The sequence below is a fragment of the Oreochromis aureus genome, linkage group 17 (assembly GCF_013358895.1).
Source record: "Oreochromis aureus strain Israel breed Guangdong linkage group 17, ZZ_aureus, whole genome shotgun sequence".
Classification (NCBI taxonomy): Eukaryota; Metazoa; Chordata; class Actinopteri; order Cichliformes; family Cichlidae; genus Oreochromis; species Oreochromis aureus.
In genome coordinates this window covers 33,921,907-33,938,242 of record NC_052958.1, presented here as the reverse complement: position 1 = coordinate 33,938,242, position 16,336 = coordinate 33,921,907, and the positions used below count along the sequence as shown (strand labels likewise).

Genomic DNA, 16,336 nt, shown 5'->3' with positions numbered 1-16,336 from the left:
GAAAGATGTTCATGGGTGAGATGAAGATGAGAGGGTTGCAAGCGAATGAGAGTGCACAGAAGCAACAGCGTGGACTTTGCCCTCGAAGCTGAAATTCAACAGTGCGACAGCCAAAGAAACACTAAAACTCACAGCTGGAATTACATTTGATACAGTGCTCGAGGAGATGAAGTGGTGGAGCGATGTGAGAAGGGCACTGTGGTTAAAGCAACGTAAGGTCTCCGCTCAGAAAAGGAAAAGACAAGCAACAGTACGATAAAATGGAGAGCACAGATCAGGAAGACTGTATCGGGGTTATCAGGACTGTTAGTATTTACTATTTACGCTGATAACATGCAACAACTTCCTCCCTCGATTTAGTAACAATTTGCACAGTTTATGCACTTAAGGTGTCCATTAGGATTGTTCTGAATATTTGTTTTCTCAATCAATGAACGAGTTAAATAGAGTTAAATATGAAGGAGTTAAATATTATGATAAATATGCCTATACATATGGTTTTACTGGTGTAAACAGTATGCATCCTACATAGTTAAAATAACAACTTATATTCATTTCAATCCTGTCACCTAGAAACTACTTTTAAGGAAAACAGTCTCTAGCAACACATTTTATATGTAGTAGCTGTAGGCATCTATACATATAAAGGGACCATATTAGTCCTTTTATATAGTTCTGGTATGATATATGTAAATATTAGCTCTGGTTTCTATTTGGAGTTTGACTGTAGGCTGAGAGCTGTTTGAGCAGCCGTCAACTAAAAGCTCTAAAACAGAGCGGAAAACAGCTCTTCTGTTGATTTGTATGCCCTCTGTCCACCTTGAACATCTGATTGCCAATTCTGGTTGGGCGTGGTATATAAGCATAATTTACACACTGCCTGATGTTGTTTGGATCTGCTGGTTGCTGCATGTGTGCATTACCGCCAACAGGGAAGTTTCGGCGTGCCATCTAGTGGACAAACTATGCAACATCAATACTCAACATAATTGAAGGGTGTTTCTCCTGTCTCTTTACTTTTTTCATTTATTGGCTGTTATAAATGCTGATACCAAGATAGTTAATATCAACCAATAAAATCGGCCTTTCAGACAACATTTCAGTATTTAGTACGATATAAATGTCATTTCTAGGTGACAGCATTGAATCTGTGTTAAAAGTAAATAGCGAGGCGTTCACTTAAATGTAAATCACCAGAACAAATGTACCCTGTTTTCTTCCTTCAACAAAAGGTAGTGAGTTCCAGTAACTCAGAAATCCATACAACACAACAATGCAAAGACCAACTCATTTAATTAACTCATTTTTCTCAAAGATTTCAAGTTTACTAGCGAGACATTTTTAGACGTACATCAACATTTTCAATTCAGTAAACACAGTCTATGAGGAAAAAGTTCATTTTAGTGCAGTATGTTTCCCCATTAAGTGTTAAAGAACTCACAGTATCGTTTGTAATGTTGCACTTTGTTCTCTAAAGCAGCGATTACTAGATTAACACTGAACTAAAAAAACAAAACAAATACACATACTTTTAGAAGTGAGCCAGTGCACTCTAAGCTTGTCGAACCTACAGGAAAAAAGCTGATATAGCTGACATCACACCAGTAGTTAGTCCCTTAATAGTCTTGTAAATATGGAATAACAGTGAAGCAGGTGTCTAGAGAGCCTATGGTCACTGTAAGGACGCCACTGCCACTACAATTACTACCTCGAATAGTTAAAGACAAACTACCGTTCCGGGCTTCTTTCAATGTCCTTCAGAACAGACGAATGCTCTTGAGGTGACCACACAGTGGACCAGCCAATCTGTCTTCACACTGTAGCCATAATAAGTTTCCTACACCTCAATAAATAAGCAATTTATTCTCCTACCTGCACCCCCCCCCACCCCCAGCATGGAACTCGATTAGACCTGAAGCAAACATGGACATGAAGGAAAGTGCTGGCACGCAGAGCTGACTCAGCTCAGGGAGCTGTGATTTATTTAATCTTAAATTCACAAAGATATCTTTACATCCAGATTTTTCCATCACTACCTAATCTCTCCTTTGGGAACTGGATATTTTTTTCCTGATCCTATACGCATAAAAACTCCAGTGGCTAATATACATCATTGTTTTCAGTGTTTAATCATGTTTAATATATGTCAATCCTTAAAGGCCTAAAAGGCAGTCATTGGAGGAAACTAACAAACCAGTCTAACGTCGTGCTGAGCGGAGTCCCAATCTTCCCCACTGTGCAGTGCATTACATTTTGCTTCATCTGTACAAGGTGAAGATGAAGGGAGATGGCCTCCCCCTTGCGCTCGATCCTCCTCCGTTAGATAGATGTAGGGGGAGCGCGCTGCTGGAGAGGACTACAATTTACCTGTCTAACTTGCTACTTGTCACACACAGTTCATACAAATCACCCACTGTGCTTCATAAACTGAGAGGAGAGAGTGCCATCCTTTTGAGAGAGGCGAGAGGAGCGACTGTCAGAATACGGCGACGCCAACACTGGCAGAAATCGGGGAAAACAAACGACCCACCGTTCATCTTCCAAGTACAAACCTGCTCACATATGGCGGCGTATAAATTCTGGCAGTCAAGCCCTACACCACCTTTCATCTTTGTTTTCCTTGCCTTTCTGTTCCTCCCTCGTGGTTATCTGAGCTTCTACGCTGAAGCCGAGCCTTCCAAGAAATAGTGAAATCCATGAATAATAACAGTCATTAATCAACTGTTGCATGAATACATAATCTGAGACCGTAATGAGTCTAGGATGGAAGACTTTAACATTTGCATTGGGAACTTTTGTGTGTGTGTGTGTGTTATTTAGTCATATTGGATTTACTAGTCCAATATGTAGGATCTTAAATGCAGCATTGATCAGATTCATTAGGCAAGAATGGAAGACCAGTGTTTTATGTATTTATAGTTTAGACCATCCAAAACTGCCTTACAGAGTATATAATGTGTTTTAACTGTGCTTAAAAGTGTCAAATTTTCAATTAGGACACTAAATAATGTCCTGAATAAGAACGCTGGCATTTTGCCTCGACTACTTGTAACAGCTCTGCTATTCTGTCATCGCGGCCTCCAGTGATTCGCTATTCCAGCACAAGACGAGCAATTATTGCAATATTCATTGGCATGAATCGCAACTGATTCAATAGGCTGGAAGCTGGTTTGAAGCAAGCCAAGGAAGATCAGGTCCCATTTTTCAAATCGGCGCTCAGCTCAGTCGGCCTCGGTGTGTTACTCATCTGCGCACCGCACAGAGACGGTGACAGTGACAGACATAAGAAATACAGCATCACATCCAGAAAACACACAGCTGCACTGTTAAAAAGGGGGAGTAAAGGTGCCTCCCCACCCCACCCCACCCCAAAAAACAAACAAACAAAAAAACCCCCAGCTGGGACTGATGTTTATGGGGTCACTCAAAGTCAAAGACCTCTGTGTTTTCTTGCTGTGATGAGCTTGTCATCTCACTCTTCATTTCCTCCAGGATTCCTATACAGCAAGTGCAGCATGCACTTACATGTTTTTAAATCCGATCACTAAACAACTATTTAACATCCAATTAAATTCCCTGCAGCAATTCAAAAGAATATGTTCTTGCTGCTAGAATATTGACGCTGGCAGATGCAAATGAAGACTCAGAAACACATGTGGGATTCCTGCTACTCAGTGCAAACAGGAAAACAATCCCAAGTTCATTATTGACTGTATGCACACCTCTGATGGCAGAGGAGAGGGGATTACCCATAATCCTTTGCCTTTTCTACCCTGCTGCTTTCAGCCTTGAGGCACTACCCTCTGGTGTCACAAATACTCCAACTCCCCCTAAAGGAAAAAAAGAAAAAGAAAAAAAAAAGTCTCCTTTACCCCCCAAATCACCTCTAAATGTAGAGACGACCCCATCAGTTTTCCTCTCCTTGGCTGTATTTAGCTTTACAGTAAGTGAAAGGGGCAAATCTGAGTGACTAGGTGTGAAAAAGGATGACACCCCCCTGCAACAAACCCCTTAAAAAAAGGTCTCCTTACATGACAATGAAGAAATACAACGTCCTTGCTTGCCACTGTACCGCACCATCCTTCCAAACTCGTCTTTCGTGCAGTGCACTGAGAGGTGCTGGTCACATATTTACAACAGCAAACGCAACAGAAATAAATAGAGTGAAAGCACGAGGAATTTAAAATTATGCATGCCGCCTTCTCCTGCTTGCATGGCGGCCAGAAATCCTTCTATTTACAAAGTGCACTGAGACAGCTGAATGAGGTTAGTATGGACAATATCATCATCAAGCAGCATTTTGAGCAGCACTGGTGCTAACAAGAGGCAGAGAGAAGAGAGGAGTGGAGTAGAGGCTACTAAACTAATAGTAGTAGTAGTAGCTAATAATGGTAGTAGTGTTACTCCAGTGGAGACGGTAGGAGATGGAGGGGGGATTTAACAGGTGTACATGTCATCCCTGCTCCTTAAAAACGGGGAGGCAAAATGAGGTCTCCTTTTCTTTTCTCCTCTGCGTTGTACTGGCCTCATTGTAGTGGTCTAGAGGCTGTGGTGAGAGGAGGGGGCCAGGATGGGAGCGGAGGGGTGCAGGCTGCATCCCCTCCTCCCTCAGGGATAGCCATCATCCTCCAGACTGAGTGCCACGCGCTGCAAACAGCAGATAAAAAGACCGTTACCACAGCAGGCTGGTTAAGGAGAGAGAAGTGAGATAGAACAGTGGGGAATGAAAACAGAGAGGCTCAGTGGAAAAAGGGAGACAAGATTCCAGTCTAGGTGGAACCCAGAAGGAAAATGGCAGCTTTGTTATGTGATGCCCTCTCACTATTCTGCCTCCTGTCCCCGACCTTTGTCTCCGTTTCTTTCCAATTCAGCCCCCCCAACGTCTTGTTTGTCCCCTCCTTCCCTGGCTGTTCGTAGCGAGGAATGCAGGCTGCTTGCCTACGGCTGCGAAAGTCTGGCCCACATAATGCAAGCCTGATTCCTCTGGCTGCCCGAGCTGCCACACTGAGACAAAGGGCAAGAAAAAGTTAGGAAGAGAAAAGACGAGAAAGAAAACCACTAAAGAGATAAAAGGCAATACATAAGATTTGTACAAATGTTTGTAATAAAACTGGGAAAATGAGAGAGAAGGAGTAAAGTCCCCTCTCTCGTTCGGCGAGGGTAGGTTGTTACTTCGACCTTGAATGTTAATATGACTCAGTCGTGCACCTGTTTCAGTGTCTGTCTGAGCGTGCTTTCTGCCTGTCATCGTGCCAGTGATACCCAGAATTCTTTGCCTTCTTTCTCTCCGGGGTGACACAAAGAAATCTGTGTTACCATGCCAACCGATCAAAGCGCTAGACTCCCGTCTCGCCCTCCCTCCTTTATCCTTTTTGGCTGCCCTTCGTCGCTTGCTCTCTGACACCCAAAACAAGAAGCATATTCGGTTAATGTCATAAACTCCTAATGATGCACAGCCTGGATTTAAGGGCATTTTACTTTACTGCTACATGTTGCAGCTGCCGCCGTGTCCAGGGTTTGTAGAAAATGCCGCTTGCAGTGATTTTTAAAACTGCATATACATCAGTGGGAAGTCATCAGGGTAATCCTGAAATCACATTGCTGAGATTTATGGTTTCTGCAAGATAAATTGTATTTCGAGAGTGTCCTTCATCCTGATTTGTGCTCCCTTTTTCAAATTTTGTGTGACCTCTAAACAAAATCGCATTAGTTCAATGCTATGACGCAACTATCTACTCTACATGTCCAATTTATTTGTGAGCGGTCTAGCCTTGTGCTCTCTGTTGTCCATTTTTAAGTGGCTATAGAGCGACTCCTCTTTCACCTCTTTTTTTTTTGCATCTCATCTGCACTAATCATGATTTCTTGGCTGTTTGGACAACATTTGTTCGAACCTTTCTGAAGCAAAGGAATAATGCTTTGCCTGTGCACAGGGGTTTTGTCAGGAAATGGGGATCACTCACTTCAACAACCAAAAACACTAACACGATGCACAAATAAATGGGATGGCGGGTCGGCAGCAGGGATGTATCGCATGAATATGGTTGCTGAAGGTGAACGAAATGTGGACATGGCGTGGTGTCGAGGGTTTACGTGTACGCGTGACTGGTGTGTCCGGTAATTACTTCAAAAACATAAAGAAATAAAATGATATGTGAATGTGTGCAAGCCTGTTCTTTCTTACAACCAGGCTGACATGTACAAGAAAACGGGCTTTTCCAAACCCTCATGCGAACTCCCATTTCCCAAATATTTCACACTCCTTCCTTTCCTCTGCAGTACCTCTCACTTAGCGCTCGAGAGCATCGGCGCCCCCGAATACCAGTGAGAGTTGTTGTCTGTGACGCCGCCCCCTAGAGGAAGTGCTATGAATGGCTGACTGTGGCTGCCACTCACTGCTGGGTAGACGTGACCGATGGACTCGCTGTGACGCCCGATGTGGATTTCGTCGTCGTCGTCCTCTGTGGTTTTGCGGTACACCGGGTTGTCAAAGTTCATGCTCTTGGTGTTCTTGCGCCGCCAGTTGCGCCAGACCAGGTATCCGCCGGTGCAGAGCAATCCGATGACCACTGTGGCAAGGATAGGGACTGCATGTGTTTAACACACACACAACAACAACACACGGCGGGAGCGTTAACACAGCCCGGGGGACACAGAGCGGCGCTTTAAGCACTCACGCACAAGCACACGTTGCACTGTTCACCTGAAGGCTCATTATTTTTCAGTTTTTGTTTTTGAAAGATGCAAAATGTTGTTTGCATAACAGCTGCTAAGAAATGAAAGAAAAAAAAAAAAAAACACGGAAATTTTCACCTTCTGGAAAAAGTCCAGAGGTGCACAAGGAGATGAACCTGAAGGGGAAGCAGTCCACTTTTCTTAAAGTGTTTAAAACACAATTACAGTAGAAAGTTCTGTATTGAAACCACTTACAGAAGATATATTTTAAATGAACAATGTTTTGTTGTTGTTTTTTTCAACTTTCAAGTTAAAGAAAAAGTGGTGGCACTTTATGCATCTGTTTCTATAAATTTTGTGGGCTGAGCTTTTTATGTTTCATCCCCCGTATGTCCTCTTTATCTGCATTTAAAAAAATCTAAGCATTTATTAGTGAAACAATGAGCCTTCAAAGAGGAACTAATCATTCATTGCATTATATCCCCCCTCAGTGTCACGTAACGATCAAAAACATGCACACACAATATGCAACCATAAATGTCTGCATGGTACACATGCACATAAACATCATTCCAACACACGCACACACACACACACACACGTGGGCACACTGAACCAAACTGGCATTTTATATTAAATCTGTAACCATTCAAGCCCTGAAGACACTGATTACGGCCTTGTTTTTGAATAAAAGCCCCACAAGGTTGCTTAATTGTCATCAGCATATAATCCTGGTGCTCATTGCCCGTTTTTTGGGCAATGATTTATAATTTTGTATTTTATTGCACCGAAAAATTAATATCTGAAGTGTCTGGATGGGGTTATGGGAGGAGAATAGGAAGAGAGTAAGAGGAGGAGAGAAGACGGGGAAAGGGTTGGGGTTTGGAGGATTTGAGATAAGCGCCGTCTCTCCCCTTTCATTACCATATCAGCATAACTGCCCTGCAAGGACCTGTGTGTGTGTGTGTGTGTGTGTGTGTGTGTGTGTGTGTGTGTGTGTGTGTGTGTGTGTGTGTGTGTACAGTGTATGCTTTAGAGTTTTTGTATAATGAAAGCACAAACAGCCAAACCAGAGGTAAGTCAAGGAGGTTTGGATATGTGTGCCTGCATTCATAGATGTGTTTTCCTACGCCACAGTACGCCTGTCTAATTGTGACTTTATTGGATAGACACTTGAGATTCTTTCATGGCCTGGTTGGAAACTCCAGTGCCTCCTTTGTTCTGCTCTAAATGCTCAATGGTTTAAAGGAAAAAAAACAAAAAAACATCAACTTTCCTCTCATTTAGAAAATTTATCTCCAATTAGCGAGTGGCAAAACAGCCTGTCTTTGGCTAAAAACGATAATCATTGCTGGGCTGCTTCCCCTTACGGAGCTGTGGGTGGGTGTGGTGCATTACTGGGTATGAGCGGAGAGCTGGGGTGCAGAAATCCAGCCCGTGTGGACCTCCAACATTAACGTTTCAAAGCTGCTAAAAAAAAGATTTGTGGCCGCAATAAATGGGAGAAGGACAGAATAAAGGATAAAGCGGAAAGGGTTAATATTCTCCGGAGTTATTTTAATGAGCTGATATTTCAACTATAGAGACTGAAAAGAGGAAAAAAAATAGCTTTACAATCTTTTAGCGCTCCCCTGAATTATCAAACTTGTTAATATTAGGGATGAAAGAGATCTCAATTAGTGGCATATGCTGCCACTATAAGGTCATTTGCACATTCAGCTGATTTCCCAGTCAAGTTGGGCATGAAAGTATGAAATATTTCCATAAAATTAGATTTTCATTTTAATCGGCGCTAATAGAGTAGATTAACTTTTCTAAGCCGGTTTGATTGAAAGAACTACAATTGCCTTTTTCTGCCTTTGTAGAGGCAGCTTGATGGTTTTCTCTTTATGTTTCATTGCCTAAACAGACAACAGCATTATGTCTGAGGTCATTAGCTTTCTGCTCCAGGCCAAAAACACAATTTCATGGCATTAATCCACTTTTCTCTCCCCTCGTCTCCCGTAAAGCGGTATAACCCACTCTTAGTCCGCTCGGTCACAAAAATAGGTCAGAACGCTGGCCTGATTGATACGATCTGATCAGAGCAGTGAACACGAGCAAAATGTTCTAACAGCTGGTCAAGTGTGATGACAAAACCTGAATTGAATTTCACATTCGCTTAAATGTCATTAATAATGACATAATGTGCATATTACAGCGGCCTGGCCGTTTACTGACTGAGGGGCTCACTTCCATGTAATGGCTTTTTCTAGCCATAGGCCACGAGGATATTGCTGGATAATACCATACCTCAGTACATTTTCTCTATAGATGTGATACAATTTTATGCCCGAATCTCACTATTGAACCAGATAGAGGGCTCATGTGTTGAATTGTTATTATTTTAATGAGAATGTTTTAGATTTAATCAGCCAGGTGGAAACGCAAACATCCTAAAACCCAGGCACACGCATGCAAACACATAACCTCATACTCACACTCACACACATTAAAAACAAAACACACACAACATGCAGGACTTAAGCAGACTTGAAGGAGCGAGGAGGGAGAGGCAGGCAAGCAGAAAGCAAAGACAACACAGTGAGGGAGTCAACAGTACTCACCGATAGGAATGACTATCCCCAGAACAGCTACTGTGATGTTGTTACCTATGAGGTAGTGATCACTTGCAGCTGAGATGAACAGAAAGATGGAAAACAGAGAGAGAAAAAAAAGAGAATCAAACCAAGAAAAAGTTTTGCTTCAACCCCCACCAAGTGCCCTCCTGGAGAGAAAGAGATTTCAACATGGGAGCATCAAAAGAAAGGCTGGAAAAGGATATTTGCATAATATAAGGGCAGAGAATCCATCTGATTTCAGTTTGGACTGCTGACTTTTTCTTCCCCAGCAGCATGTGTAAATGAAAAAGCCAATGAATCACACAGGGATGGCATAAAAATGCAGTGAGATGCCTTTTAATACACAAAGGGACAAATGCGTTTCCAGAAACCAATGCATCAGAATTTGTATGAATATAAGCAACGAGCACATGATCTCGCATTACTCCATTCTTTTTCTACGAGACGTTTCAAAACTGTGTCACAATGCAACGCAGAAGACATTTATTCTGGACATGCTTTGCATCCTTACTCCCCTTCAGCTCTCACCCCAACAGGTCGGCGGGGGAGCTTTTGACATTAATCTCGCTCCCAACCCTCGTATTAGCAGCAGGCTAGCTGTTAGCCAAAAGTGTGATCAGATGGCTATAATGAAGTCTGGTAAGGAAGATTAACACAAGAGATCACAGTGCTGGCCCTGCATACTGATTGGCTCATTCGACAAAGTGACTGTTCCAGTTCTATGGCTGGCAAAAAGAGACAGATGGCATGTGATGGATGTGACAGAATGCAGATGTACATTATTCTTCATAAATGAAATCATATAGTAAATGAAATGCAGATAAATGCACACACGTGCGCACACACGAGCCACAAAAGGTGAAGCGACTTCAGACAGTGAGTTCTGAGTCAGCAGAAGCGAATTTTGGCTTTTCTTAAGCGTGAGTGACGTCCAATGGGTCCTACAGTAAGACTCAAAAAGGCAGATTAACTGAATCTCATTAAAGAAACTGCTCTGGAAGAAGGCTGTCCTGGAAAGGGAGGGCACTGAGAAAGGGAGAAGAAGAAGAAAAAAAGGGGACAAAAGTCTCAATTTCATGAGGGTCATTCTTACTGGAGGGATTTTAATATCAAAACGTTTACTGCCACTTTGTATTTAAATACAACTGTCAGGGTTAGAATGCTATATCCAGTACAATTAACAATAATTAATAAAACAGTATATTGTAAATATGCTCCTAAAAAATATACTTTAAAAACACATCAGATCTCAATGGGGGGAAAAGCTGAATATCTATAGTGATATGGACTGGGTAATGTGTTAGGAATGAGAAGATGCCACATCGAAATGAAAATTATCAACCCACAGAGGGCTGAATTCAAAGAGACCCTGAAAATCAAAGTGAAAAAATGATGCAGCATGCTAGTCTGTTTTGTGGAAATGTCATTGCAGCATCTCAAAACGGTATGTGCTTGTACGCATCCCTGACCATGATGGGGCACACTCGTAACAGGACGACGGATGGTGTCCTGGGAGATCTCCTTGAGTATCTGGACCAGGGCTTCACTGAACTCCTGGACAGTCTGAGGTGTGACCTTACAGGATCGGATGAACCAAAACATAACATCCCAGAGGTCTTTTATTGGATTTGGAACTGCCTGCACACTTTTACCACATGAGGTCAGGCATTGTTGCACACCAGAAGGAACCCAGGAACAAGTGCACCAGTGTATGGTCTGACATTGGGTCCAAGGATTTCATCCTAGGAGCTAACAGCAGTCGGGGTGCCATTGCCTAGCCTGTAGAGGTCTGTGCCCCCCAGACCATCACTGACCCGCCACCAAACCTGTCATGCTGGACGATGTTACCGGCAGCATCATGGCTTCTACAGACTCTTTTGTGTGTGTCACACATCTCTCTTTTTTTGCACAGAAAGATGTGCAAAATTACTACCAATATCAAAAGAAAACATTGCTTACCAGCTGTGGTTAATCTTTGCCCTCCTCAATCAGACTCCTGGTTCTCCCTCGCCCCACCATGCCCTCCCTCCCTCCCCCCAGCAGCGCACATGTGTAACAGCTGATGCTGGCAAACTTGACAGTGTGCACCGAGTTGAAAATTATAACACATGGCCCGTGGGTTTGGAGACACGTCTTGTTCATGCCCCATTTTTCTCATCTGTGTCTGCTCCACCTCTCATCTGGAGCACTTGTGGTGTGGTGAGGAGGGCTGACAACTTCAGAGACCGGAAGAAACGTGCCTCTCGCCTCTTAGTAACTCTGAAGTACCGCGGCCCCTAAAGTAATACAGCAGGCAACCTCTTTAATTCCCAGAAAATCACTTTCTCTCCCGCCTCTTTTTCCATCCCGTCGTTTCATATCCATGTAAATGCCGCCTTTCCTCCCAACAGTGTGTCATCTACAACTCCCATCCTCCCCGTTTAAGTGCTGGACTGTCATGTTCTTTTTCGCTCTCTGTTCACTCTTCGTTCTCTGTGGCCCCTTTACTGTCTCACACTGCACGTTTTTGTTTTGTTTTTTTCATTTAACATTCCTTCGTTTTAGTCCTTGCTCCGTTTCTCATTCGTTTCCCTGTCCTCCAACTCCCACTTAAAACTTTCATCATCTTTCCCTGCTTCTCTCCATCCATACAGCTTTTTTTTTTCCATCCTCAACACCTGCTCTCCTGGTTTCTCAATATAACAGGAAACGAGAAATCAAGAGTTCAGACACAGTACAGAAACCACCAGCCTTTCTCCGATGCAAATTTTACCTCTTTGTAATTTTTTCAATTCCTTTTTTTTCCTCCTCTAAATTATTTGTTAGAATGATATAAAGATATACAAGTATTACAATAAGTGTTTTAGTATTAATCTTCCTTTCAGGGCATTTAAATAGTGCACAGGCCCATTATCTGACATAAATACATATTCATCTAAAGAGTCAGTATTAAAAAGGCAACCTTTTTCATTTTCTTAGAAACAAAAGACATAATAAAAAGCTGCCTCGGCAGGTTGACTGTCTCAAATTAATATCTCCATGCAGTAAAAAGCTAAGAAGATTTTTAAAACAACTGCTGAAAAATACTGATCCCTGAAAACACACGCACACAATTTGGTGGCTTTATCAATTTTGCTGCGTGGCGCTATCGAGGATTCTCGTCCGCTTCCAAGTACAATTTAAGTCTTAGCGTGGCTTTGTAAACCATTGTTACGGCTGTTAGTCTGCTGTCACTGTTTGTCTGGGCTGCAAAGTGGTATTTTTCTTGCGAGCCAGTGAAGCGTGATTGGCGCGAGAATGAAGAACACTGCCAGTTATAGAGAGAGAGCGAGCGAGAGCTAAAGAGAGAAGGGGAGAGAAGGGGAGAGAGGTACAGAGGGAGAGACCAAGACAGAGATAAAGACAAAGAGAGTAAGAGAGAGGCTGTCAGAAAGTGAGGATGAGTGATGAGTAGTTTTATGCGAGAATGGAGGGGACTGTCATTTCTTAGCTCTGACACTTCTGTTAAGACGCTGGCCGCGAGGGACCAACAGTAAGCAGACCGAGACATAGTGCACACCATTGGAGTATTCGGATGGGTGTGTTTGTGAGCAGATGAGAAAAGAAATAGAGGAGGAGGTCGTAGGGCCGGTAAAGCAAATGATCAGAGGGGAAAGTGGAGAAAGGAGGGATAAAAGTATTGGTTTTTAGCTTCCTGCTGATTTAATGATGGGTGGTAACAGCAGTGATGGTAGCGGAGCAGAAGAAAACACACGCTGTACACTCGCTTTACACACATCCACATTCCTGTCATCATGTCACTTACCTCTGTGGGAGAGGTTGGCATTGCTCTCTTTCTGAATGCTGTTGGGAGCCACGGCGGCCAATAAGGGTGTGTGCGTGGACGTGGACTTCTGACTAGTGCTGCTCAAACTGGTCGTCTCTGTACTGGTAGCGGCGGGAGTCCGAGGGTGCTCTGTGATTCTGCCGCTCCTGGTGGTCTGAGGAGGGGCTGGTGTTGTAGTCTTGGCTGTGGGTGGTAATGTGGTAGTAGCAGAGGTGGTGCTGGTGGTGGTGGTAGTGGGCGTCGTGGTTGTGGCAACGGTTGTGGGAGTTGTTGTTGTTGTGCTTGTTGTGGTGGTCGTCGTGGAAGTTGTGGTTGTGGTGGGGGCAGCTGTCGTGGTTGGACGGGATCGAACTGCGCAACAGAAAAACAACCAGTGGGATTTGAGATTTTACTCCAGACTGCTCGACTGTTGCATCCGTTTCCACTTGTAAACTCTGCATCAATATTCAGCATGCGACTGCAGTCAACAGCAATGCCTCCATTGTCTTATAAGATGAGCTATATAATCTCCTCTGGGGGTTCTGGGTCTACCCTGGGGTCTCCTACCAGTTGGAGCACGCCTGCAAATCCTCCAAAAGAAGGCACCCATGAGGCATCCTAAATAGATGCTCAGCTGGTGTGTTTGATACGCAGGAGCAGCGGCTCTACTCTAAGGTCCCTCCAGATGTCCAAGTTCCTCAGTGTCTCATCTCTAAAGCTGAGCCCAACCACGTTATAGTAGAAACTCAGTAAAAGGAAAGCTTCACCTTTCAGCTTTCTCCGTGCACCACAGCAGTCTGGTATAATCCCTGCGTTACTGCTAATCAGAAGTGTGACACCTTAAAGTCCTATACAGTACCACATAGGTACCGTGACAGGTACTGTGATATTTCTGTGTACACAGTGTGCTAAAGTGCATTCACACATTCATAAGTAACAAGTTGCCAGATGGATAAGTTGCACAAGCGCATAATAAGCAGTATTTAGTGCAAGCGCTGCAGTCAAACGTAGCAAACATCATATCACATCACAAGAAATGATCTGAGAGAATACTACGTTGTTAAAGCAGATGTACTACACCAGTATGTTTGGTTCATAGTGTACTACATGTACTAAAAGAAGTATTCAAGTCAGGGATTTTAGCTGAAGCTAAATTACACCATATGTCACCCTGGGCTCTTCCTCTGATCACTGTTTTTTTTTCTTTTGGTGTATCAGATTTACACAAATCCCAGTGCACACACTGCTGCTGATATAACATTCTGTTTTGTGTTTTCTAAACATTATTTTTAATTTAAGTGATTATCATGAAATGCGTTTCTTTGTGGTTGTAAAACTGAAATGTTGATCCAATACAGTCACAATTAAACCAGTGAGTTTTTCCACCAGAAATGTTTGTGTTACAGTAAGAATCCAAAAAGCTTTGGTACAAATGCACTCACTGCCCCTGCACCTACTCCCAGCCTCTCTCACAGGGATTCTGTGAAATATTGCCTCAATACATCTTCATCATCTCTTCCCTCCCCCCCGTTTCTCTGTGTCAGCTCCTCCTATCTCACCTATATAGACATTAGGTGTAGGTCTAGTAAAAATAGCAACTTTACAAATGTAGTGACTCTATAAGGGCAGGGGGACAAGCTGACTGATGAAATAAGGTCAGCAAAATAAGAGAGGTAGGTTAGAAGTGCAGGCAAGAGTCCCTGACCTAGTTCCCAAGATAGTTTTACACTACACTCAAGGTCCAGATTCTCTGAAGGATCCAGGGCACTTTTAGCTTTGTACACATTGTACTGTTAAATTGCAGACATTGAAAAATACTGTATTTGGAGTATCCAAAGTATTATGACTTAAAACAAATAGAAACGGTATAAATAGAAACGCTTTATATTTAGAATTTTAAATATTTGTGCTTAAATGTGACCTAAGAGATGATCAGACTTTAACACAAGTCACACACAGACGAACATGACTCAAATAAATAAACGAGACAAAAATATTCTTGGTAATTTAATCCAGTATTACACGGCTTGCATGTTTGTGGGTTTATTCAAATGAACTTCAGGTCTTTCCAAAATATTTCTGTCAGATTAAGTTTGACTTAGAAACAAGCTCATTCCAAATCATTTTACTTACACACAGAATGACTTGTGTGCTTCGTTCTTGCAGCCTTGTTGTGTACCACTGCTGTTCTATGTTCTACTGATGGAGTAGCTTAGAAGTTAGCCTGGATTCTTTGTGCTCATAAAGGAATTTAGGAACCCCAGAAAATTCAGGCCTTACTATCGGAGTGATCACTGTTAGCCAACGACCCCTGAGAATGGCACCAATGCTCCTGAATTTCACTGTGATCCTAGCAGTGTGAATCTCATGTGACATGTATGCACACGAATCATTCATTCAGGTGCGCCTGTGGAATGTAGACTTACTGATGGCGCAGCGTCTCATGTCTGGTCCTAGCTCCATGCCGTCAGGACAGGCGCAGGTGTACTTGGGGGAGTGGTCTGTGATCTGAGGCGCCTTCAGGCAGAGGTACTCGCAGCCACCATTAGGCAGTGTGCCCATATTACAGGTATCAGGACCTTTGGGAACACAGGCAGAAATGTAAAAATATTAAAAAAGACTTTTGGCAACACATTTATCTCTTGGAAAACAATAAAACCCCAAATGTTTTATTAATGAGCTGTACTGGAAAAGGAAAAAAAAACTTGCACAAAGCCCAAATCTCAGCAGCCCAAATTTAATTCAAATTAGAACACAGAAAATATATCAAAGGTTTAAAATTAGAGAATGTACAATTGTAACAAAAAAATAAGGCCACTTTGATTTTGATAACAATAACTAGTCTTAAAAAATTTTGGAACATGGGCAAGAAAAGGCTGCAAAAGTAAGTGTTAACGAAAGAGAACCAGCTGGAGAAACATTTTGCAACTAATTATGTTAACTGGAAACATGTCAGTAACACGACTGGGGATAATCATCTTATATATCATCTTGCAGATGCTGAAGTTCATCAATGAACCTAAGAAAAAGAAAAACCAGCATCAAATTTGACACGTAGGAGCCGGTATCTCATCAGTAAAAAGTTTCTGCTGCCATCAAACGATTAACTAGTTTGAAGCTAGATTTAGGAATCTAATCTTTATTCCACACACTTCCTCTTGCCGACTTTAGAGATGCGTAGGTGAATGCAGGAGAGTCTCAACTGCTTTTAATCTCTGTAACCCAAATAAAAAATGTACATGTAGTTTCTTAAGCA

General features: G+C 42.6%; 1 protein-coding gene across 3 annotated transcripts in view; it reads right to left on the bottom strand.

Annotated features, from left to right (window-relative positions):
• Positions 1–1,950: 1,950 nt before the first annotated feature.
• Positions 1,951–16,336, bottom strand: part of lrp8 (low density lipoprotein receptor-related protein 8, apolipoprotein e receptor) — a 166,214-nt gene continuing 151,828 nt past the window's right edge. Inside the window, exons 15-19 of one of the 3 annotated variants that reach the window (XM_031760253.2) lie at positions 15,507–15,659; positions 13,081–13,452; positions 9,282–9,350; positions 6,397–6,587; positions 1,951–4,647 (exon numbers count right to left, since the gene is read on the bottom strand). In XM_031760253.2, the coding sequence (XP_031616113.1) occupies positions 4,609–4,647; positions 6,397–6,587; positions 9,282–9,350; positions 13,081–13,452; positions 15,507–15,659 (824 nt within the window). In that variant the 3' untranslated portion in view covers positions 1,951–4,608. Of the gene's footprint in view, positions 4,648–4,670; positions 6,588–9,281; positions 9,351–13,080; positions 13,453–15,506; positions 15,660–16,336 lie in introns of those variants that run through there. The other 2 variants (XM_031760254.2, XM_031760252.2) reach the window with 2 other exon arrangements.